Below are 27,021 nucleotides of genomic sequence, written 5' to 3'. Positions count from 1 at the left end.
AACTACAGATGCCTACCCATGCCCAATACAACAGAAACCTAAGATAATCTGTGACAGTGTTGTTACCTTGAACCTCAGATCTATGAAGTGGGTACCATCAGTTAGGGGTAGTGTCTCAATAACATCCGAAAATAGCATTCTCATCTCCATTTGGCGATTATCAATATCGTCTGATACCTTTTGGACTTAAAAACACGCCAGCAACTTTTCAATATCTGTTAGATGGTGTACTGAAAGGATTAAAACCAAAGCAATCCTAGCCTATTTTGATAATAAGATCGTGTTCTGCAAGGATATTCAGGAACATACAAAGTGTTTATACGAAGTCTTTGAACATTTACATGCAGCACGACTAACACTCAACCTGTAAAAATGTCATGCCGTTTTGCTAGAGATCTGTTACTTGCCAGAATTGTGCAAGCATCAATCTGCAACTTGTTTATGTCATACAAATGTAAGGTCTGTTACTTGTCTGTTACTTGCCAGAATTGTGCAAGCATCAATCTGCAACTTGTTGATGCCATACAAATATTACCAACATCCACCACCCAATTTAGTGCAGGAATTAGTCATATTTGGGCCTATCCAATTTTTGTAGAAAATTAATTCCAAAATTCACTGAAATTGCAAAACCCCTTACCCAGTTACAGAAAAAAGGAGAAAATTTTCAATGGCCACCAGATTGTGAAACAAATATTACCAACATCCACCACCCACTTTAGTGCAGGAATTACAGTCGTATTTGGGCCTATCCAATTTTTATAGCAAATTAATTCCAAAAGTCACTGAAATTGCAAAACCCCTTACCCAGTTACGGAAAAAAGGAGCAAATTTTCAATGGCCACCAGATTGTGAAACAACATTGTAAAACTAAAAGATTTATTAATCTCTAGCCTCCTCAGTCCCAAGGAAAAGTTTTCTGTTTTTTCAAATATTTTATTATAAGAGCATTGCATACGGGTATCACGAATGATCATTGTAATGGTAATTTTTTGTTACTGTTCATCTGGGAAAAGATTTTCGTATGTCCAGCCGGCTGGACACTGGGACTCAAAGTAACTATTGACTAACTAACTACATGGTCATCCAAGGAAGAAGACAAGTTTTATATTATTTATTTATCATTAAAACATAACTTAAAGAGTGTTACAAAATTAAGACACAAGAAAAACAGATATTTCTGAAATTGCGGTAGTACATCATAATCGATTTCATTTGTGAAAGTCAAAGAAACATTTTCTGTCACTAGTTATACACAAATATACTTGGCATTCTGAGCATATGAACTTGGTTTTAGCTTTGCAGCCCTTGTTTCGGCATCTCATCCATTTATTTTTGTCTGTAATTGGGCAGAGAGGTAAATGCTTGCTCTCACTTCTCCTCACATCTTTGTGTGGAATTTATCTTGAAATCTAGTAAATCAATGGTTGATTTCTTTCCAGTACTAGTGCTTGCTGATCCTTTTTGTACTGAACCCACGAGTTCACAATTGCTGCCATGTCAATGAAATGGAAGAAGACTCTTACAGGCCACTTCTTCGTGCGTGTGGAGATTCGATAGTAGGAAATCATTCTGTCACAAAGATCCACACCTCCCATTGATTTGTTATAGTCACTGATACTTTTAGCCAGAGGTAATTCAATGAAATCTTTTGGTTTTATGTCCCATCTTTTCATTACATTAGTAGGAGAGGCACCAGAGAATGTAGATGCTACTAATACAGAACGATTATCGATCCATTTCAAAACAGAAATTTTTCCATCTTCTCTGACGAACTCGTCGAAGGAACGTCTCCCTCTCTTCATCAATTCCTTGTCTGCAGTGAGTTTCGATTTGAGAGTAGATGGAACACGGCTGACTAAAATCTTTCCTACTGCATATATTTTTCTTTCCATCAGGTATTGTAATAGTGTAATTGAAGTGAAATATCGGTCAAAATACACAACAAGCTCGCTGGGAACCTTACTCACCACCAGCTTCTTCACCACAGACCCTCCCAAACTGAAATCTGGCTCTGGTTGTCCAGAAGGCCAAGTGCTTGCTCCTTGGTAAGTGAAAAAGTCAAGTACCAGCCCATCAGAAGTTGTCAGCACAAAATTCTGGATTATGCTTGTTCTTGACATACTGTCTAAGAGATGTTTTGCCATGAAAAAAGGAATCATTTGGTACTCTATCGAAAGATAGTTAGAAACTGGCAGTGAGAGACATTTTCTCCTAATACTGTCAAGGACTGGTTGCACTTTCCATGGTTTGTTATTTCTCTGGAGTTCGTCTGGAACACTCAGATTATTTACAAAGTGCAAGTAGTTCCTCAATTTGAACATATGATTACTTGGAATTGTAGTTACTGCAGGGACCCACAATCTACTATGAGAGCTTTCGCGGAATATGGAAGGTAGCAGACGAGGTACTGGCGGAATTAAAGCTGTGAGGACGGGGCGTGAGTCGTGCTTGGGTAGCTCAGTTGGCAGAGCACTTGCCTGTGAAAGGCAAAGGTCCCGAGTTCGAGTCTCGGTCCGGCACACAGTTTTAATCTGCCAGGAAGTTTCATATCAGCGCACACTCCGCTGTAGAGCGAAAATTCATTCTAGTGATACATGGTTGTCGAACAAGACTAACTTTCAATAATACTCCACAAAAAATAAAAAAATAAAACGCGAAAGAAAATCAGCTGTTGATTTTACGCTCATTTTACTTGACTTCGTGAACAGATGGCTGCACTAGTTCGATCTGCATACCATACTTGGTTTAAGACACAACAGAGCCTCAAATCAATTATTTTCCATATCTTTGATACTTGTAAGTGTCTCAAAGTTCTTTGCAAGTCTAAAATGTCTGTAAAAATAAATCAGCAGTGCAAAAAAGTGCAATGTTTACATCAAATATTGCAACATTATTTTTCACATAAACGCATATTCTTCAAATTAGTAGCTAAAATATGACAGTACGCCAATGCTATTTCCGTCCCTAAATAGTTATAAGTAACAACCTAGATTAAGAGCTGACATTACATGTTAGGGCTAAAACATGAATATCACAAACTAATTTGACCAAACTTATAACTGCAAAATATACATGACCTAAAAATAAGTGGGCAAGTGCACAAACAAATAGGCAGTCTGATTTATTGGAAGAATGAAATTAATTAGGCCTACTGTTGATGTCACTCACAATACTCTCTCAAATTAAATATTTCCATATCTAAATTGTTCTCAAATACTATTTTAGGAGGGAGAAAGGTAATGCATTGATGATACTGTTTTGCAGTCATTTCTTGTGTTACAAACGATTCAGGTACTAGAGGTTATATGCAACAACAATGTTTGACGAAGGCTACAATATTTATCGTTCAGAACGTTGGTGCTAGGGCCCTCTAAAAGATTTATAGACTTTTTCATACAATCAACTATTAAATAACAGCAACATCTCATAAAAATACTCGACGTGAAAACACACGCTCATTCACATACAACATAGCCAAACACAGTTTCAGGAAGGGCAGAAGAAAGTGTTTTATCACTTGAACTGGGGAATCAGTTATTTGCTTACACAACATGAAGAAAGAAAGTGACAGAGATGTAACATTACCACAGCTAATGTCAGAGACGATATCTTGAAAGCAAATTCTTTAGTAAAATTATCTATCAATTATCGAGTACTAGCACACACACACACACACACACACACACACACACACACACACATCAGTAATGTGGAACACACCCCTTCAGCTGCAGCTCTGAGCTTTCTATAGTTTGGGAGCAGGTAGTATGGGCCAATAGAAGAAAATTGTCCAGTAAATGTGGGCACTAAAATGTGTACCTTAAGGGTTATAAGCAGTTGCTCAGTAGAAGAGATGCGTTGCATAGAAGCAAACATGATCGAGTGCTCATAGCTCATAAGGTATGCAGTTCGAAGCACATGTGTGCAGGGCATTGTTTGGGTCCATATTATCACCTCTCAAAATATGGAAACCAAAGATCTTTCAGTAGCAAAAATGTATCTCACACTAACAAAGATGACCAAGTGCTCATAGCTCTTAAGATATGCATTTAGAGCCCACGCTTACTAAACATTTTTTTCTTGTTTTGGTCAATACTACAATGTCTGAATTTTTGTCACTGGAACTCCTATTCACACTGGTCGAAGGTCCATTGATCCTGGCCCTGCACATAGGCAACCTAAGCTCATGCTTATACTTGCACAGTTCAAGATCAAGTGGTCGCCATCTTGGATTGTGACGTCAGTGGGATCGCATGCATCAATACCGTATTTAAGTGCAAAGTAGGCCAGGTAGTACATAGCCAAACTACTAATTCCGTTACGCTTTCGTAAATGCTCAGAGTTAATGCTTCGAGTCCCGTTGTATCTTGCGAGCTCTGACGTACTGGCACTTGGCAAGAAAAGAGCGGCACCAGGTGCAGAACCCGAGCGAGACGTACAACTGTTAAGTGCCTCGTATTGTTACAATCGATGCAGTGGTGTCATAGTGAGGACAGTGATGTGTCTCATGACTGCCAAAGCCGTGGAGACACGATTTTCGTACCTTAGAATTGGAGGAATTTGTAGGCACCGATGTGGTGCAACGGCTTTGTCAGCCGGCGTTCTTGTTTAAAATGGCCATATCAGTGTTACAGGCTCTGTATGTAGCACGTCTACCGACATCGTGGTGGGTCTCTCACTAGCTACTCTTCTGTCTTATCACAAGCCTGCTGAATGCCGCACTACTGAGAGCTAAGTGTCGACAAAGATGAAGACGACTGCGGTTCATTAGATGACTGTTAGCTATAACATCGACTATGGGCTATGGCTATATGCTATTTAAGATCGAATGTATGTAGTGCAGCCGACACTACTTCGAAGGATTATGCAATTTTCAATATGTCTTCAAGACCTGTGTCACACGATCCCAACGCCTGAGCCATAAGCTCTTTGTCAAGAGCCAATCACATTACCTCTCGAATTAAATTACCTCTTGAATTAAAGAGACCGAAAAGGCAACAGCATACTCCTTACAAGCGAAATACCTTAGACGTGAAAGATTTGTCACCCGCCCTGCATATGATAGTTCACATCGTTTTCCACACTGATTGAACTATAGTCTAGCTTTGTTTGTATTAGCTGGTGACAGCGAGTCAGTGGTCATCAGTAATTTCACATCACCATTATTTTAATCCATAATCACAATACATTACTACTGTGGCGGGCCTTGACAGTTATATCTTCCTAGTTAAATTGGTCTTCCATTGACCTCTTGTAGCTGATGAACAGGCAAAAATTAACGTGTGCAAATACTTATACAAACAACACTGCGCTACATACTTAACCTACTCCGCAGCCAGGTAGTTTCAACAGATCTTTCAAAAAAAAAAAAAAATAGAGTAGTCTAGTTCTGTGTTACGTTTCTTTGCAAATCGAAGCCGGACGCTGTGGCCGAGCGGTTCGAGGCGCGTCAGTCCGGAACCGCGCTGCTGCTACGGTCGCAGATTCGAATCCTGCCTCGGGCATGGATGTGTGTGGTGTCCTTAGGTTTAAGTAGTTCTAAGTCTAGGGGCCTGATGACCTCAGATGTTAAGTCCCATAGTGCTTAGAGACGTTTGAACCATTTTTGCAAATCGAAACATACTATCCAAGACCTCGTGGATCACATTGGTCGCAAAATGAAGGATAAGTCGAAAGCATAAAAATTAAATTCCGCTTTGGAAAAATAATTCAGGGTGAATGAGCATACGTAGATTACACCGTATGACTGCCGAATAATAATTTCATTTCGTACAGAATCCTATCCATAGTATTACAACCCTGTTAATGCTACTGTAAATAATAAGACGTCGCTATTTATAACGGATTTTCCGTCCATTTTTACATTGAGTACGATCAGAATCAAGATTCCTGAAAATAAATTACTTCTACCTCGACTGTCTAGCAATGGGAACAATAAATGAGAAAAAGGAGAATAGGTATTCCGGATATAAGAAAGTTGAAATAAAAGATGCGGGTAATTACAGTGCATTATCGTTAATGTCTGTCTGTTAGGTAATTCTATAGTATATTCTTAGATCTCTCTAGAAACAGCGAAGCAGGAGTTTCTGGAAGCTTCGATAAAGTGAAATACTGTTCATAAATAGGCCCTAGTTCGTAGAAAAGTCACGTATTCAAAATTTCCTATAGTATTCGGCAACATTTACCTGTTTTTTTCTGTCGACCACCTGCATCAAGCGTCGAAGTTGTCGAATGCATCCGACTTTGTCTGGATGCTATCGCACTTAAATTACCGATCCTGCTACGGTACTAGAGAAGATTTCAGTTTACCAGAATCAAACTGGAAAACACTCTCGTTTAGCATTGGTGGTACGGACACAGGTTCGTACGAATTGTACTAAACGTATCTTCCACGATGTATTGAGCTATACACAACACAACTTGGTGGTAACCACCTAAATTTTCTAATGAGAAACAACTGCGACCTATTTGGTTGGGGGAACATTAGAGGATATAATTAGCATGGGATGTGAAGCGCTTCCCATGGTTCAATAACATTCTGTCTCATCCTAAGGCATTAGAACTGGACGGTAGAATTCCACAATGTGGTTTCCGTAGTGGTGGGACTGAATCACGGCCTGCATTTTATGCTTTGAGGACGGCCAATGCACGCCTAATCCGATGATTTCGTTAGAAATAAATGAGACTGTGCTGGATAAGAAATTATTTTCAGAACATTCAATCACTGTTGTCTTCGGCTCGACAGAAAAGTTGTTCCTTCCGAAGTCTTCTGCTGATCGTTCAAACGATTCGCCGTGACGTAACAATGATGCTCCCATAATTCTTCTACGGTAAAATAATCTGAGGCTCACGACTACGCTTTATCCGTCTGTTCTGTTTAATAATCAATAATCTGCTCTCACGAAGGATCCTGACAGGGTAGAGTGAGCAACCAGAATATTGGCCTGAACCGTTGAATGTGAATGTGCCTTACACATACAAACGTTAAGAGGTGCAGTAATCTTCTTGTGTATTTATGCAGGCAATCGAACAAACAACGTACCTCCAAACAGTTGCGAATACAGAGTACAACTGCATAAATGATACCCCCTCAAAGTGGTCCATACTGGCTACCATTATCTACAAACCAGATTCCCCAGAGACTGCAGTGGACACCTTAAGGCTATTACTAGCATTCTGAATGGTAAAATGTAGTATTTTCAGAAAATTACTGCTTTAACTTCTCCTACAGTGGTAGTCGTGAGCCGGCCGCTGTGGACGAGCGGTTTTAGACGCTTCAGTCCGGAATCGCGCTGCTGCTACAGTCGCAGGTTCGAATCCTGCCTCGGGTATGGATGTGTGTGATGTCCTTAGGTTAGTTAGGTGTAAGTAGTTCTAAGTCTAGGGGACAGATGACCTCAGATATTAAGTCCGATAGTGCTTAGAGCCATTTGAACCATTTTTGGTAGTCGTGAACACGGTAGACGCTACGGTAGGGATCTCTGCCTGGCAGTCGTCGTTGTCATCACTTGGCCGGGCATCACATTCCCTCTTTCGTCAAAATACCACTCCCATGGATACGACTCAACCGTCTTAAATACGACTCAATCGTGTTAATCACTGCGTCATATCATATGGTGTAAAATTGAAAATGCGACGCGAAATATTTTTGCGTTGGTTGATAATAATACCGCAAGATAACGTGGCACAACAATATATTTTCTACTCTTGCGTCGATGATTAGGAAGTGAAAAGGAAAAACCGAATTGCTATAGGGGAATTAAGACTCTTACTGTTGACTGCTGCCTCCTTTTCGGATGCATATGGGTGTATTCTTTCGATCATATTCTCGATAAAAATCTTACAAACGGTCCCCCTGTACAATTCTTATCTCCACCCACACCCAGACACACACTTTCCTTCATTACCATAGTGATGATTGCTTAATGCCTCATGATGTTTCCTTTCAACCGATTCCTTCTTCAAGTTGTGGCATAAATTATCTTTTCTCTCCAATTCGATTCAGTATTGGCTTATTAGTTATCCATATATCCATCTAATCTTCACACAAGAACATAATATAAACTTTTGAAATGTGGAATTACATAAGAGTGCTGAACTTATTTATCGTCCATGTTTCATTGCCGTACAAGGCAACACACCATACAAGTACCTTCAGAAATTACTTCCTTATATTTAAATTTATATACAATATCCACAAATTTGTCTTTTTCAGAAATGCTTTCCTTGCTACTGCCAGACTACATTTTATATACTCTCTGATTCGGCTATCGACAATTGTTACAAAAATAACAAAATTCATGTAATACTTTTGATGTCTAATTTCCCAATTCTCTCAGCAATCACTCATTTAATTCGACCATATTGCATTAGCCTTGTTTTACTTTTGTTGATGTTCATCTTATACCCTCTTTTCAAGACGCTAACCTTTTTGTTCACGTGCTCTTCCAAGTGCTTCGTCGTCTTTAACAGAATTACAATAACATTGGCAAAACTCAAAGTTTATATTTCTTCTTCCTGACTTTAATTCCCTTTCCAAATTTCTCTTGATTTACTGTTTGCTCAATGTGCAGACTGAAGAATATCAGGGATAGGTTACAATCCTGTCTCACCCCTCTCTCAACCCCTGCTTCCCTTTCATGTCTTTCGAATCTCAAAAGCTGTCTGGTTTCTGCACAATTACGAATAATTGTTGGCTCCCTGTATTTTAATCCTGCTGTCGTCACGAGTGTAATCCAATCAACATTGTCAAACGGTTTCTCTAAACCCACAAATGCTATAAATGTAAATTTGCCTTGTTTTAACCTATCTTCTAAACTAATTGACGAGTCAGTATTGCCTTGCGTGTGCCTGCAAGTGGCAGTGAAATCAAAACGAGACGGATGGAAAAAAGTAAATAGATTCTTTATTAATTCAAAAATAATCGACATGACTGTTAATACGTTTATCCCACTGTCAGGCAAGACGATCTATATCTTCATGGAAAAATATTTGCAGTGTCTACGGAACCATGATTTTCCCCTAGAGTGTACCTCTTTGTCCGAAGCAAATCGGCAGCCATGAATGTCTGTCTTCGGGGCTCCAAAAACAGGGAAATGGCACGGGGAAAGACCGGAACTGTCCGTGTAAGGGCTTCCAAGTGAAACTTATCCAACTTAGCAGAAACAACAGGCACACCAGCTCTGGAAAAATTATGATGGCCTTTTTCTTTGACTGAAAGGGCCCGCTTCTCATTCATATTCTGGATGACGGTGCCACAATTAACGCACAGCTTTATGTGAACATTTTGGAAAAAATATAAGCGCGCCACCAGGTCCAAACTCCCAGGAATGTTGACGGACGGTATCATTCTGTTGCAGGATGATGCCCGCCCACATGCTGTCAAGGTTGTTTCGACTACGCTGCAGAAGTTACGCTGGGAAGTCCTTACACATCCTCCATTCAGTCCCGATCCCTCCCCATGCAATTTCCATAGTTCAGGAGCTCTGAAGAAATCGTCCCTGGGAGTCAGTTTGCTTCGGACGAAAAGGTGCACGCCTGAGTACAATCATGAGTCCGTAGGCAACCGCAAACATTTTTCCATGTAAGCATCGACAGTCTTGCCTCACAGTGGGGTAAATTTATCACCAGTTATGGTCATTATTTTGGCAAGACTAAATAGTTTACTTACTTATTTCCATCTGTCTCGTTTCAATTTGACTGCCCCTTACATATTTATCCTAACACAAATTGGGTTTCCCTGAGGTCGGCACCCATTAGTTTTTCTATTCTTTCGAAGATAATATGTGTAAGTGTTTTCCAACCATAACTTATTAAACTGATATTTCGGTATTATTCACACGTGTCAGCACCTGCTCCCTTTGGAAATGGAATTACACTGACAGACAAAAAACGCAACACCAAGACGGAGTTGTGCGACATTAACGAAAATTACAGAATGGCACTAGTAGCGCTACTATGAGATGGAATCAGATTTACTTTAAATACATGCAGTAACGGACGTGCGCGCTATTTGCCTTTGAGATAGGACGTGTTGAGTTCATATCAGTCAAGAATACCACTAAGGCGACGCAAACGCGATTATCAACACCTCACTGAATTTGAACGAGGTCGTGTAATAGGGCTACGGGTAGCTGTATGTTGCTTCTGCGATACTGCAGAAATACTTGGCAGACGTGTAGTCACCGTACATGATTGCTGACAGCGGTGGTTCAAAAAATGGTTCAAATGGCTCTGATGGGACTTAACAGCTATGGTCATCAGTCCCCTAGAACTCAGAACTACTTAAACCTAACTAACTAACCTAAGGACATCACACAACACCCAGCCGTCACGAGGCAGAGAAAATCCCTGACCCCGCCGGGAATCGAACCCGGGCATGAGAAGCGAGAACGCTACCGCACGACCACGAGATGCGGGCTACAGCGGTGGTAACGACAATGTATAGTCGTAAGAAGATAGGCCCCCGGACGACCACGTGGCACTAACAAGAGGTGAAAATCGTGTTCGGCGTATGGTTCTGTCGCATCGTACTTCATCTGCAGTAGCAGCTGGCACCACAGTGATCCAGTGAACTGTTACAAATCTGTTACTTCAAGTACAGCTCCGAACCAGACGCCCTGTGGAGTGCACTCCACTGATCCCAAATCAACACCATTTTCGACTTCAGTGGTGTCAAGCGAGAGCTCATTGGAGATCAGGGTGGAGGGCTGTTGTGTTTTCTGAAAAAAGCTGGTTCTGCCTCGGTGCTGTAATCCGTTCATCATAATATAAACCTGATGTAAACAAACACAAACGCGATGATTGGTCAGAAGCTGTAGCACACGTACACTGGTGTTGTTACGCTCTTGGAAGTAGGTCCTACTTATGTATTAGATATCTTATTACTAAGTTACTCTAAATGAAACTAAGATATTCAAATGAATTAAAGCCATCAACGTTTCTCTTAATCACGCTTTAACTACGCAGTTTTTATTTCAAAAATGGTGTACAGTCACATCCTCTGCTATGTTGTACTCTGCTTGTCGCGCTGTTAATGTACAGTATGAAAATGGCTGAGACTGCTTTCTGTTCCGTAGTGAAACACGCGCGTGGAACACGGTAAAAAGTGCCGAGAAGTAGGTGTCTTTAATGTCTTTCACAAATTTACGGAGATAGTCGGCTCTGAAGTTTTCCCAGCATGTATATACTGCAGTTGTTTATTATACCTATATTGAACGTGAAGCACACTCGGTAGCGTAATGGAATGTGAACCAAATGCGGTTATTCGTTCGTTGGTTGAAATCTCCCTCCTATCATTTTTTTTTCTCATTCAGTTCATACCTCCATCTCGTAATTATGAAACGCATCATCATTTTTTATGAATAAAGCATGTTTTCTTGTTTCTACCTACATACCGGACGCGAATTTCATGTTTCCATTTCAAATACAAATTCTTAATTATCGATGTTTTATGAAAGACTTCATATAAGTTGTTTAGATTAAGAAACATAACAATTTAATTTTTAAGGCAAAAATGAAAAACCAGATCCTCTTTAGTTGGACTATTTCCAACGTTTTATACCACAGAGGTAGATAAGTATCTTAGAAACATGAAAAACAATCATTTTCACAGCATAGAACACATCATACAAATGCTGCATTTTTACATTTGATACTGTACCATTACAATATGAACCCAACAGAACTGATCTGGAGCCAAGTTGCGGGATTTGGCCCGAGAAGCAACAAGACTGTTAACCTGATAGACATACTGGAACTACCGCACGCAGATTTTTCACACGTCACTGCCGAACGCTGGCGGGATATAGAACGGCTTGTCATAAAGGAAGAAGAGAAAATGCTGCGCCTGGTTGGCTTCGTGGATTCTGTTGTTGAGAGGTTCGTTATCAATGTAGCAGGTGACACTTCCAGGACTGAAATTTATTTCTCGGATTCTGATCAGGAAGGAGCTAAGAGATTACCAGACGACTGACTGTAAGTGGCTTCAATATTTAACTATACGGTGAAATCCTTCTCTTACGTTACACACAGCTTATGCAGAAAAATTACCCTGTGGTTAAATCAGGAATTTTCATAATTCATGTTTTTAATTTCAATAGTAAGTTAGCTAAAAACGATAACGTGTTGCGGTTTTCGTCTAGTTGCCTAAGGAGCGTATTGAGGGAGATTTGCAGTGTATTATTTCATTCTGCTTAACATTTAAATGACATTCGAAGCTGTATTGCTCCGCCGTTCGTCTCTTTTTACGAGTGAACTGCAGCTGACGGCGTCACTGCAGGCTAGCTGTACCTGCTGACCGACCAGTGCTGTCCAAGTTAAATGCGTCGATAAAGCCGTTGTCCCGTATTATCGCTAAGTCGATGTGCGCTTAACGCACAGCACGAAACGTACCCTTATTATCGTACTTGACGGTACCCGAGACAGCTTGACTGCAGTCCCACGTGAAATGGAAATACAATGAGGTTCCAACGAATGCGAAAGAATACATAATGCAATGTTTACATCAGGTTTATTCTGATGATGAACGGATTATAGTAATGGCGGTGTATTAGAATGAGACCAGATAAGGATCTGTACCCAAACTGTCCACGTGCTGGACACACTGGATCTACACTTGGAGTTATGGTCTGGCGTGCGATTTCTTATGACAGTAGGAGCACCCTCGAGGTTATTCCACGCATCCTGACTGCAAAATTGTACGTCAGCCTGGTGATTCGACGTACTGTGGTGCCATACATGAACAGCATTCCAAAGGGTATTTTGGTGTTTTCCGACAACATAACGCTCGCCCAAATACCGCTGTTGTAACTCTACAGATTGTCGACATGTTGCCTTGGCCTGATCGATCGCCAGATCTGTCTCCAAACTAGAACACATGGGACACCATCGGACGATAACTCCAGCGTCCTCCATAAACAGCATTACCGTCCATCCCACAAACAGACATCCGGAACCTGTAAAACACCATGCACACACTTTTGCATTGAACATTGGTAATTAATGTATAAGCATTTCACGTTTGCAGTGGCTTATCTCGTGCTTACATTAACCTGTAATCTTACAATGTTAATCACTTACATATGTTAAACAGAAGAATATGGTACCGAAATTACATTATTCTGCATAAATTATTTTGTGGTGCTGTGATTTTTATCCGCCACAGTGTTACATTCTTTCTGAAGTCTTAACGATATTTCGCATGTTTCACGCATCATGTCCCTCAATAATCCTGAGGGAATGGCATCTACTTCAACGGTCTTGTTTCGACTTATTTCTTTCAGTGCAGTGTCAAATTCTTGTCGCAGGATCATATCTGACATCTCATCGTCATTTACATAATATTCCGTTTCTACTGTAAAAAAAACTGTCCTCAAGTTCTTTTCTCTTGTAAAGCCCATCGATACACTCCTTCAGTCTATTAACTTTGCTTCTTTACGTAGTGCAGGCTCGCCATCGGACCTAATATTCAAATAGGTGATTTTCTTTCTTTTGTCTTAAGGTATTCTATCAGATCAAAACTATTCGGGCACCTATTAATATCAGTATGGTGAGGTGTACGCAAGTTACCGTTACTCTACTGTATGCAGTACACAATGCTGTAAAACTTTTCAATATCCTTCCGGATTTAGCCTTTGCTTAAGCGCAATAAAGCCACCATACACTAAGCACGGAAAACACGCCCATGCCGTAACATCATCTCCTCCATGATTTGCTGTTGGCACTACACATTGTGGTCGATAACGTTATCCAAACATTTGCCAAATCCAAGGACTTCCATCGGATTGCCACAGAATACAGCACGACCTACCACTCCAAATCACTCGTTTCTAGTTAGCCACTGTATTGTGGCCCGTCTTTAAACCGCCTCATGCGTCACTTAGCACTGACTACAGAATTGTGACGCTTATGAGAAGCTGATCGACCGCTACACCCCTTTCTTTTTAATCCCCTACTCACAGTCATTGTGCCAGCTGAACTGCCGGTAGCACTTTGGAACTCACAAGTCATTCCTTCCGCGGATTTCAGGTGATTTTTTTTACAACTACCCTTCACAATGCTCATCAGTTCCTGAGTGAGGTGGTAGTATTTTGGCACCTTACAAACATTCCGTCCCACTCCTATACATGCAATTATATAGTGATTAGACATTTGCTGACAGGCCTAGAACCGTTTATTAACGGTAAGGAATATGACTAACGTCCTCAAGTACGCCAATATACTAATACTTGTAGCTCACTTATTTTTTGGGTGATGGCCTTTTATATGGAACGGCTGAGTAAGCTTAGTGAAGCCGTCGGCCCGAGGCTGCACGCTGGGCCGGGGCCAGACAAGGGGCCTAGCGGGTGTCTTAGGGCGGCAGTAGCTGGTTCTTGGAGGGACGCTCGCCTTGGGCCGTCGCCGAAACGCAGAACAGTGTATGTATGTGGTCACCGACCCGGCTGACGGCCGCAGCGCCGAGTTCTATGAGAGAATCGGGCGTTGTACGAAGTGCGCGAGCCTCCACAGTGACCGGTACAGGCTGACTGGCGCCATGTAGTCGCGGACGCAGACAGGCGAATTAGAAGCGGCCAGGCGACAGGCTGGCGCCTCGAGCCGTTAGCTGTTTAGGCACGTACACCGGACTTGTTCCTGCGCGAAATTCCGAGCCGGACGTTCCGGACTGGCACATTCGCTTATAGCGTTGGTAGGAGGTATGCCTTCTGGAAAACTCGACGAAAGCTTGAGTGTGATTGGCCGGAACCGTTTACTATGATGAGAGAGAGCGCATTCACTGTGGTTTGTAAGCTACGATTCGCCCGTCTGTACCTAGGGGAAGGTAAGCACAGGCGAGCTGGTGAACCGGCAGTTTTAGTTACAAGATTCCTGTTTGAACTCTAGAAGTAGCGGTAGACCGTCAGCTCTCAAAAGAGCAGGAACATTTTCTTGTCTTTGCTCCCAAGCGCACTGAAGAATTCTGTTTTAGCCTCAGTGCCACGGAGAACTTCTGTATTAGAGGTCAGTAAGGGCACTGTATTTTACTGTACGTTTAAAGACGATACTATACTCCGCCTTGTTTTGGGAGTCCTCTTGTTGCACCTGACACAGTTCTTGGGAGCTCTTTGCTGTTATTCACTTGCGCGTAAGATGTTACTGAATTCTGAATTCCGCAGAAAAATGGTAAAAATGGCTCTGAGCACTATGGGACTTAACATCTGAGGTCATCAGTCCCCTAGAACTTAGAACTACTTAAACCTAACTAACCTAAGGACATCACACACATCCATGCCCGAGGCAGGATTCGAACCTGCGACCGTAGCGATCGCGCGGTTCCATACTGAAGCGCCTAGAACCGCTCGGCCACACCGGCCGGCCCTGCATTCCGCCTTGTGCTGGGAGTTCGAGTCTTACGTTTATTGTTGACAGTAAAGTGAGAAAATTCTGCTTCGCTTTAGCAGTTACAGATAGCAGCCTGCCGTCTACGGTCTTAGGTTTCAGATCTCATCACATTTGCGGATGTGCAGCTTTGTCACCAGCGGCAGTTACACTCAGTATCATCATTGCATTCACCCAGCACGCTTTTGCTACGGTGATATAGCCAACGCCACTATCTTCTTAGGGCAGACAGAGAGTAAATTGGTGGGATGATGTATAAAGGTTACACGCCGATCAATCGACTCCAGTAGCTTCTTCTAGTTTTTGGTACAACAGACTATCGCGTAACTTTCTGAAAACTGAATGAAATAAATTATTCTGTTGAACTGGAATGAAATGTTTTGTTAAATATTCTCTTTTATGTTTGTTAAAAGCCACGACATATTTTTCTCAGGGCGCTATTGCGTATTCCAACGTGAAGACACCCGTCTTACGATGGATGAAAACAAAAATCTTTCTGTAATGTTACGCTATAAGCCAATTAAACAATGCTAAATATTTCCTTTTTCGTGTGGCTCGATGCTCCAGTATAGCTGCCTATGTGCAATGGCATCGAATACATTTAAAGAAAATATTTTCCAATAAAACTGTACCTCTGGCCTACAAAATTGAATTGCAAAATACTACAAGACGCCGTTTTGTATTTATTGAGATTAATCACTTCAATACTTTCAAATTAAATGACTATTAAAGACGTTTTTATCGTTTTATCATTAATGGTGTCGCTTCAACAATGCACTTACACAAAATGGCCAGGGCAACATTTAATTATTACGTACCTAAATCATAAATAGGGAAGGTACTTTCTTGCTACTAACAAAAACACTCTCTACAGTAATTATTTGGATACATATTTAACAAAAATTATAATAACGCTACATATAACTATATTAATTACACACCGTGATTTACATGCGTCCGTCAGCTTGGACATCAGAACCAAGAAGACACAGAAGGCAATGAAACAAAAAGACGTGCTTTTCTTTTATACCACTAGAAAAAGATTACAATTAATACGATTCTAAGAGCGCATGTAGCGCTTATTTATTGTTGAATATCGATAAGTTAATTTTGTACTACTTCTTTTTCCGGAGGCTATGCTATAAGACGAAGTCAGTCACATTGTGTAGTATTTCTCAGACCGCGTTGACCACTTTGGGCAGAAGCAGGCAGAAGTTTCCTAATATTAGTTAAGTCCATTTATTTCACAACTGTTTGAGTCCACAAAATATGTACCGTTTTTTATTTGTGCCGTAAATTTCTGGGCTTTTATTTAAAATAAATCATGTAGTGAACACTAATATTTGTCCTTCCAGTGGCATTATAACTTATCCTTGCTCTTTCTTTCACTGATATGATTGTTGTTTTAATTTGTGTTCTGACAGTAGCCACAGGCGGTACTTATGAGTGAAATGAAATGATCGTATGGCATCGTTGGCCGTGAGGCCCCATGCCGGGAAGTTCGGCCGCCGTATTGCAAGTTCTTTTTAGTTGACGCCACTTCGACGACTTGCGTGCGTCAGTGATGATGAAATGATGATGAAGAACACACAACACCCAGTCATCACGAGGCAGAGAAAATCCCTGACACCGCCGGGAACCGAACCCGAGACCCCGTGCGCGGGAAGCGAGAACGCTACCGCAAGACCACGAGCTGCGGACACTTCTGAGTGATAGGGCCAGATTTCAAGATCGCGATAATTTAAAGTTCGGGTCTCCCTGCCCGCTTACCTTGAAACTCCACAGTTGAGAGTACTCGCGAAAATTATGCTGTACCAAACTCACACAATAAACGAGCGGGAGCGCATTAGACCTGTTTGTCAGTACACGAGGTATGTCTGGTCTTGATTTATCTGTGGTTGCTCCTTCGCGTTTCTATTTCACAATCACATCGCCAGCAGTGGACATGGACAGGTTTAGAAGGTTGAAATCTCCCTGACGGTTTTGTTACTCGCGTAACATTCAATGGCTATTCAAACAAATTTCGGGCTTCTACCCAGTCGTCGTTAAATTCATCCGACGATGTTTCGACTAGGCGCCTTCCAGCCATCTTCACGGGAGTCATCGAAGACTGACGAAAACTTGCTCCATTCCGCGATATTCAGCGCGCTACGAGTGTTCGGCGCTTACGTCAAAATCAAATTGACAGACGGCGGCAGCGCCCTCGCTGGTGGAACCGCGAAACTCAGCTATCCTCTGCATTACCGCTCGCCGCGGCCGTTGGTACACTCTGCCGTCTTCGATTAGAACGAAACGTGGAGATGCTGGGGCTCCATGCACTGTCCAATTGGTAACCACAAACAGTGTCATCCGCTTTTCTGCCAGGCGTAGTTCAACGTATTCCTTAATAATGGAGTCTCAAAAATACGTTGCTGTGGTCAGAATAATTCTGTCACACTCCATTGAATGTCAAGTGGAAATACAGTGTTCAGCAACACCGGAATTGCTTCGTTGCAAAAAGCGAGTACAACGTTGATGTTCAGTGCAGTGTTCTTCCACAGTGCGTGTGGTCTGTCCTATGTCAACCACACCACACTGACAAAGTATTTCGTCAGTTCCGGCCTTCCACAAGAACACGTCGTCTTTCACTGATCCAAAAAGGTCTGCAGTCTTAAATGGTGGACGGAAAGTCACCTTCACCTGAAATTTCCAAAGGATTCCTGCTATTTTAAACTAAATGTTGCCCTCAAACGGAAGAAATGGCAAAGATTTTGCCGGGGCACTTCCATATTCTTGGTTGTAAATGAAAGTGCTCTGTTAATCTACTGGGTGGAATATCAATTTTCTATGAACACTGTCGGCGAGCTCTCTAGACAAACCATCTTGATCTGAGACAGTGTGAGCTCTGTGTACGAGTGTTTTAAGCAAGCTTATAGTTTGTCACGGGTGATGACAACTTGACGCTTGCAAATACAAATCAGTATGTCTGGCCTTACGATATACTGAATGCCCCACACAGCCATCATTCTTTCGTGTAACCAAGACATCCAAGAAAGGCATACAACCGTCTTTGTCTGTTTCCACTGTGAACCAAATGTTGTCATGAGTGGAGTTGATGTGGTCAAGGAACTCCATCAATTTATCTTCTCCATGAGGCCACACTATGAAAGTATCGTGCAAATCCCTCGAAAATACGGTTGTTTAAGGGTAGCTGTTTCAAGCGCTCTCTCTTCGAAATCCTCCCTAAACAGGTTGGCCACCAAGGGAGACAATGGACTGCCCAAGAAGACGTCATCAATCTGCTCAAAACATTCTTGGTTGAACATAAAATAGTTTGAGGACAGAGCATGCCGAAACAAAGCAGTGATGTCCATCTAAAACTTTTTGCCAATTAGTGCAAGAGAATCTGCGATAGGGACCTTTGTGAAAAATGATACCAAATCAAAGCTAACCAAACGGCCAGAACTGTTTAGACGGAAAGCACCCAGTCTGTTGATAAAGTCAGCTAACTTACGGATGTGGTGTGAGCATTTGCTCACCAACGTTCTCTGCAAAGAAACGAGATGCTGGCTAAATCATGTGTACGAGCGCCAATGTTGCTCACTATTGGACGTAATGGAACACTTTCCTTACGATTTATTTGAAGGCCTTACAGTATTGGAGGTACACAACCATGTGGTCTTAACCTCTTAATGACCTATTGCGGTATGGAGGAGGAATTGAATAATGCAGAGGTTGTCCGTTGCACACGTCCTGTGGGGTCGTAAAGAATCCGCCTACAGGTAGAATCACCTAACCAACCATTCATCTTATCATCATACACACTACGAGGTAACAAAACGGCTGCATTACCTTTGTCAACCTTCAGTACCGTTACATCAGGGTCCTCTCTTGGAGGGGCCGGCCGGTGTGGCCGAGCGGTTCTAGGCACAACAGTCTGGAACCGCGCGACCGCTACGGTCGCAGCTTCGAATCCTGCCTCGGGCATGGATGTGTGTGATGTCCTTAGGTTAGTTAGGTTTAAGTGGTTCTAAGTTCTAGGGGATTGATGACCTCAGAAGTTAAGTCCCATAGTGCTCAGAGCCATTTGAACCATTTCCTCTCTTAGATTTCGCAGTTCAGTCCTTTCTGCAGAGGTTAAGTAACTAGGTTGAGGAGGAGCTTTCAAAAGAGTGCGGCAAGTTCCTCCTCTTATTTCCTCTGCAGCATCCTAAGGAAGGGGTCGTACAGCTTCATCACATTCAATAACCAGTCCACGTTCGACGTCACTGAGCTCTCATGACTAGCTCAATCTGCCGTCACTACATCCCTATTGAAAACCCCCGCCTCCTTTTTTACTGGCAGGTCCACCTCTCGTGACATCTAGTGATCAATTCCGCACACTTCGACAGCCTTGGATTTCTCCTCTAGCCATTCCGCCTTAGCCATTTTGCACTTTCTGCCAATCTATATTTTGAGGCGTCTAAATTCCCCTTCCCTCACTTAATATGCTGTACTTTTATTTTTTCTCCTTCCGTTAGTTAAATTCAGTATATCCTGTGTTATCTAGGGATATCTGTTAGGCTTTGTATTTTTACGTATTTAATCTCCTGCTCCCATATTTCTCCTCTCAACGCGTTAGTATTGTAGCACTCACTTATTAAAATATTTGGGTTACAATGCTGTGATCGGATGAATTTCTTATTGAAACCCAATAGCTATAGTAGTCCGTAATATTTTAGTAAGTGTGGCGTTTCCGGTCATTAAAATTTCCATTTAACCCTACAGACTCTGTTTTTTGATGCCAACAGATCAGATCAAATTTTTGTTGGCATTTTTTTCGTGTATAAACGTGTAACGCGGGCTGCGCAGGTCCGCGTGTACCAGGTGGAAGACGAGGCGTCGCTGGAGCGGCCGGACACGCAGCGGCTGCTGAGCGTGCAGGCGGTAGGCGCGCGCGGCCACGGCTGGCTCGTGTTTAACGTGCGCGCCGCCGTGCAGTCCTGGCTGGCGGGAGAGCCGCGCCTCGGCCTGCTGCTCGCGGCCACCACCCTGGACGGCCGGCCCGTGCGCCTGCGCTGGGCGCGCCACAGCCAGCGCAGGCAACCGCTGCTCGTGCTCTTCGACGATGACGATTCCGCCGCTGTTCCTCCTGTTGGCGATCCTACGTCGCTTTCTTATCGCCGAGCAGGTGAGTGTCAAAGTCATACAGCGCTTACTGCTGGAAATTATTCCGCATTTTAAACAAGAATACCGCTTTTGTTGATGCTGGAAGAAACTGAAGGATACACGTCTACATTTCGAACCTCCATACTACTAATAACATCCATTTTCAGTTTCACTGTTCTCTGAATGAAATTTCACTCTGCAGAAAAGTGTGCGTCGAAACTGCATCGCAAATTAAAACTATGTGCCGGTTTGGAACTCGAAACCGGACCGTTTGACTTTCGAGGGTAACTGCTCTGTCCACTGGGATACCCAGGCACGACTGACGGCCTACTCTTACAGCTTTACATCGGCCAGTACTTCTGTCCTACCTTAGGAACTTAACAGAAGTTCTCTTGCAAACGTTACTGGACTAACACTGCTGCAACAAAAGATATTGCAGAGAAATGCCTTACGAGGAGACAGTCTCAACTTGGGGTCATGTGTTTTAAAGCCTTTTAGGACTAGAAAGTACTCGTTTTAAGTAAATTAAACACCCTTTAGGCCGCCAAAGTTCCGCCGTTTACGAGGAAAATCGGTCTGAATAACGTGACGCGACTCATAGACCCGTACTGTTACAAGTATAGTGCGCGCAAAATGTCGTGGCCGTTAAATGCGCAGTCGACTAGGGAAGCGTGGGGAGAGTGACAGTGGTGAGGGGTCGCTCAGAGTGCTGTAGATGAAATGTCGAGCTCTGGAGGTGAAGTGCCGTTCCAGACTGAAGCCCACATTCACATTTTTTGGAAATATTTAGCGGGGCCCCTCCACGCCCACACTTGCATGGTTACCATTCAAAAAGATTTGTCACCTCTTCTTTGGTTAGTATCTAAAAAGAATTCCCCCGAAAATGCAGCGATTTATTTTCGCCTGGTTTGTTAGCGCCCCTGTTTTAATAAAAGACCACAGGGAAATAACATCGCCGGCCGCGGTGGTCTCGCGGTTAAGGCGCTCAGTCCGGAACCGCGCGACTGCTACGGTCGCAGGTTCGAATCCTGCCTCGGGCATGGATGTGTGTGATGTCCTTAGGTTAGTTAGGTTTAAGTAGTTCTAATTTCTAGGGGACTGATGACCACAGATGTTAAGTCCCATAGTGCTCAGAGCCATTTGAACCATTTTTGAAATAACATCACGCAAAGATTCTATCATGATACATTCCTTGATTATGAATCAATTAAGCGCACCAGTATTTCAGAATATGTTGTAATATTCTTGGTTTGTTGCCAATTTCACAGAACACGGCCCCTGCATTTTTGAATGTCAACTTAGATGCTTTCCTGTGACGGTCGTTAAAAAGCGATGGCAGTGCGAGGGCACTGCATCTATACAATGCACATGGTGTAAACACAATTTGTGTTTCGCATGCATCTACGACAAGTACCATCGACATGAATGTAGGGGCTGTGCTCCAGACGACGGCAGCGATAGCGAGTAATAACGCCATCACAAATGAAATATATTGCACATTTTTGTAAAATTTTACAATAAATAGTTGTAAATAATTAAGATTAACAGCGTTCCAATCCACAGATTAGTCGACAAAATCGTGGAAGAATGAGTAATATGTCGTCAGATCGTAATAGAAAAGAAAAAAAGGAAAGAAAGAAACAGAACCTCCGAGGCCGGGAACCGAACACAGATCGCCCGGCTGGTAATAGGATGCTCATCTTCTGAACCACGCAACCTTGGCGATAGCTTCCGCAACAGTGCAGGTGCATGAATCGCGTCACGTTTTTCAAACCGATTTTCGTCGGAAACGGCTGAGCGTTGGCGCTAAAAGGGTGAGGCAGGGGTCTTTAGTTAACTTACGAGTACTTTCCTATCCTAAAAAAGGCTTTAAAATCCATGACCCCAAGACAGGAACGTCTCCTTGTTAGCCACAGCTTAGGGGGATTGTTTCCAGGATGAAATTTTCTTCATAAGGTCCTCCCTCTCAGAAAATGATTTCTGAGTACATTTTTTGGACGCTCTGGTATACGAGAGAGAAAATATCTGTCTGGATTTGGAACCACAGAATGGGACATTACTCCCTAAAATCTCTCAGGTAAACTGTAGGAAATAATTTAATGGCTGAACTAAGATCGAAACGCGTTTCTCCTCTTCCTCCGTTGTACACATTCAGCATGCAATTTAATGTGCTTTATACCTGTTAATTAAATACATCTAGTGATGCTATGCATTAATGCTCAAGTTTCTTCGAAAACATACGAGGTACGATATTTCTGACACGATTTTCTACTAACTCTTGGCTACTGCTATATGAACAGAACTCCTCTGACAGCTTTTCGTTCTGTCCATGGATCCCTCAAGGATAGTAAATGAGGCCGATGCATTTCTGGTGAAGCACACCTTAAGAGACACTCGAGAATGTAAACACCGGAGAGTACGACCACATAAACAGGTTCGTACTCTTACGGAATGGGACAACAGGTTGGGTCGTAAACGGAGGTGTGGCACACGTGCTAACTTGTATGCCTACAACAGAAAATACGAGGAAATTTCGATCATTCGATCTGGATTGTGTCACACGTTTGGCGTTATTAAGAAAAATAAATATGAAATGAAATATTGTCAGTGCATATTGATGATCTTGAAAACGAAGTCGTACGCATGAGCATTTATTAGGTAAGTCGCACAAAACGAAGTCCGATCTGTTCGCTGTATATTGTTTTTGAAATGGTTTGACTCGCCATTTGAAAACCCAAAAACTATTTCAACTCTGTCCAGCAACTAGCAGCTCCCCTTCGTTGGTTACTAGTGCAGGTATGACCAATAACTGTAGTCAGTTCTTTTCTGAGGGTAATTTTTTGATACACGCGTTCAGGATTAAATCTTTCGACTGCGTCACACCGAGTACGGTATGCGTTAGTTTTCTTTATAGTAGCCTTACGTAATTACTTCCTACATCTACTATAACTGACATACACTGAGTGTAAAATGCATTCGCCAAACTGACTATCGTTGCGTAGGTATACATCACTGCGTATACATGGAGAGACGTCCGCAAAACCAGAACTGTGACTTTTATGTACAAAAAATAGACACAACGTACGTTTTGATACTAAGCGCCATCGTAAGCACGGACTATCTTTCTGCTGCACGTCTGTTCTTTGAGAGAATTTATTTGCTGATTCTGCCAGCTTGGATGCCTCTACCGTCAATATTCTGGATCAGGCGTTTGGAAGTACCGTTATCATATTACTTTTATTTGCATTATTGTTGTTTTTAATGCAGGTTTCTATGATGTTCCACAAATTTTCAACATACGTAAATCACGATACTTGAGTGTCATTAGCTGTTTTTTGTTTTTTGTTTTTACTGAAATTATATTTTAGAATTTGCTGTAGTATTCTTAGTACACTGTCCTTTAGAAAGATACCATTCTTTTCATCTTCAACTGTGCTCAGCAAGTTACCATACAGTATGTGGTATAATTCCTCATGTACCACTGATTCCAACCCACTCAAGTTTTTTCGCATTTACGCACGCTTGCTTCAGTATATCCATGCGTGTTGTCCATTTATCATTCAATGACATGCAAGGGCCGATACCAAACCAACTTATCACACACCCCCAAACAAGCAGCTACTTGCTCCGTACATTATGGTTGGAATTCTTGTACGTAAGCTGCATATCTGAATGTACTAGGTGAAGTTAAAAATGTAATGTAATTCAGCGAACTAAATAAAATCTTCGATATACAAAAACATATTGCTTTCATTAAAAACTGAGTTTATTATATTATTAGCGTGCCCGTCGATGCTTTGCAATTGCTAAATTGTATATATGAGAATTGGATATGTATCCAAAACTCCTTCCATCCTTTCACTCTGCCCATTTTCTCCTCCCTCTTCTCTTTGTTCATCACTTCCTGCTTCCGCCTCTGCCTGTGCATCCCCTTCTTCCTCACCTCTGTGTTCATACCCCTCCTCTTCTGCCTCTCTGTCTTATTACCCCTCTTTCTGGTCCTTGAGCCTGTTTATTGTCATTGTAACCAAAAACTTGATTGATAACTTATGTCGCTAAAAATGAATAGGTAAATTGGTTTGAAATATTGGTAAATGTGGCATGAGAGACACATCTTCTGCTGTTGAATCTCTGAGGTTAGTAACTTCAATGACAGTACTTATCACAATTTTAATCTGTGAATTGGTAGAATTAAAAAGTTTCAGACTGTTCAGATTCGGTAGCAGTATTCTAATCATAAGCCGGTAAATCATGAATACTGCTTTCCAGTTTTCTGTTAAAACCGACTGTGGGGAAGAAAACGAAACAGCACATTGTAGTGTATATTGCTGAATATAAAACGTCTGCTTAAAAGTATATATAATGAGAACGAATATGTATGAGAGAAACAATTTCTCCAGTGGTTTAAATGCCCTACTATCGTAGTTAAACTTGCCTGCGAGAAAGAAAACAAAACCACACAGCCGGCCGGGGTGGCCAAGCGGTTCTAGGCGCTTCAGTCTGGAACCGCGCGACTGCTACGGTCGCAGGTTCAAATCCTGCCTCGAGCATGGATGTGTGTGATGTCCTTAGGTTAGTTAGGTTTAAGTAGTTCTAAGTTCTAGGGGACTGATGACCTCAGATGTGAAGTCCCATAGTGCTCAGAGCCATTTGAATTTGAAAATCACACATATTCACAACAGAGCACAACACAGCATTTTCCTTCTCGCACTCGGTTGTAATAGAAAACCTATACACTGTTGTTTAAAAAATACATATCCTATGCCCATACGAATGTTTGTTAGAGTATCCTGTAAGAATTCGGTGTAAATGAATCAAGAACTTTTCGCGGTTTTTGGTAACAACGTTTCCCCTTTATATATCGTATACATATTTATATATTATATACAGCCTATCTCTAACTGAATGTTCATTAAAGTATCGTATAAAAATCTGAAGTAAACTGGTAAAGATCTCTGAGATTTTTGGTAACAATGTTTGCCTTTATGTACCATATATATGACCTCAGTCTGACCGACTGCTCATACAGTACTGTGCAAAAATTTGAAGTAAACTGGTGAAGATCTTTGAGATTTTTGTTAACAATGTTTCGATTTTATATATTACATATATATTTCTACAGTATGTATATATATTAAAAATATATAGCCTACATCCGCCCGAATGTTCATTAGAGTATTGTGTAAAAATGTGAAATAAATTCGTAAAGTATCTTTCGAGACTTTTGTTAACAACACTTCCCTTGATATAGTATACGTAGGTTGTCTCTGCTAAGAGTCGTCAGCTTCATTTTCTCTGATGTTGCGGCAGATATTTGCAGTTTCGTTTCTGTATTGTGTAGCTGGAATCATCCCAAACACTGTTCATCACGTCATTCATGTGACGCCCAGAGTCGATGGGTAGCGTCGGTTTATTTCTCATTATGAATAAAATGATTTTTAAAGCAGAATTTTAAGTGCCCATTCCGGCAGAGCGGCCTCATATTAGTTTTGTGCGGTATTCATTTTATCGATATGAATTAACAGGAACGGTAAAAGACGGTGAATAACTAGAACTCCAGAAGCGACTGAACTGTTTCTGCATGGCGGTAGCACTCAGAACTGTTAAGAGTACTGGTTATTCTACGTGTTTAACTGTCCCTGTTAATTTATACTGATTAAGAGTATATTCGCACTATACTCATTTGGGCCCGCTGTGGCGAAAAGGCACGTAAAATTCCGCTTCAAAAATAATGTTTCTTTTTTAACAGGAAACTAATCGACGCTTTCGTCGACACTGGGCGTTGCATGAATGACGTGAGTAGTATTTCTTTGGGCTGACGCCAGCCACACAATACAAAAATGAAATTGTAAATACCTGACGACTCTTAAGCGAGACACCCTATATATGTTTATATACCATATATATTAAAAAAACAGGTAGTCAATGTCCGTCCAAAAGATTATTGGAGTATCGTGTAAGTAAATCGGTTAAGCACTTTTAGAGATTTATGATAATAACATTCAATATCTCCCTGTCTTTGTATGGTAGTATATAATTTATACTCGTACTAGCGAACCCAGCAATGCTTCGCAATTACTAAATATGTATCGGAATTGGACATACGTCCTGATCTCCCTCCACCCACTCTCTGTCCGTCCCGTCTCTTCTTTGTCCATCTCCTAATCCTCCATTCCCTCCTCCCCATATCTCGCTCGACATTCTCCTCGCTCCTTTCTCTGTCCATCTCCTTCCCTCTCACTACGTTCATTTCCTCCTCCCCTTCTCTGTCAATCTCCTCCGCCCCCCCTCTCGCTGACCTTAAGCCTTGTATACTGTTATAGATAATGAACACTTGATTGGAATTGAAATCGCTTAAAATAAATGGGTAAATCGGTTGGCATCATTAGTATAGGGGCATGAGACATCTCTCCTGCTGCTGGGTCTGTGAGGATAGTAGCTTCGATAACAGTATTTTGCGTAGTGGATAGGATTACAAAGTTTCGCCCAATACCGATTCCGTGGTAGTACTCTAAT

At 41.9% G+C, this 27,021-nt stretch overlaps 1 protein-coding gene across 1 annotated transcript in view; it reads left to right on the top strand.

Moving 5' to 3' along the window:
* Nucleotides 1-27,021, top strand: part of LOC126235041 (bone morphogenetic protein 8B-like) — a 134,284-nt gene that overhangs the window by 42,774 nt on the left and 64,489 nt on the right. The window contains exon 4 of the mRNA XM_049943777.1: nucleotides 20,209-20,527. Coding sequence (XP_049799734.1) covers nucleotides 20,209-20,527 — 319 coding nt within the window. The remainder of the gene's footprint in view (nucleotides 1-20,208; nucleotides 20,528-27,021) is intronic.

Source organism: Schistocerca nitens, chromosome 2 (assembly GCF_023898315.1).
Source record: "Schistocerca nitens isolate TAMUIC-IGC-003100 chromosome 2, iqSchNite1.1, whole genome shotgun sequence".
Taxonomy (NCBI): domain Eukaryota; kingdom Metazoa; phylum Arthropoda; class Insecta; order Orthoptera; family Acrididae; genus Schistocerca; species Schistocerca nitens.
This window is presented reverse-complemented; position numbering and strand designations above follow the sequence as displayed.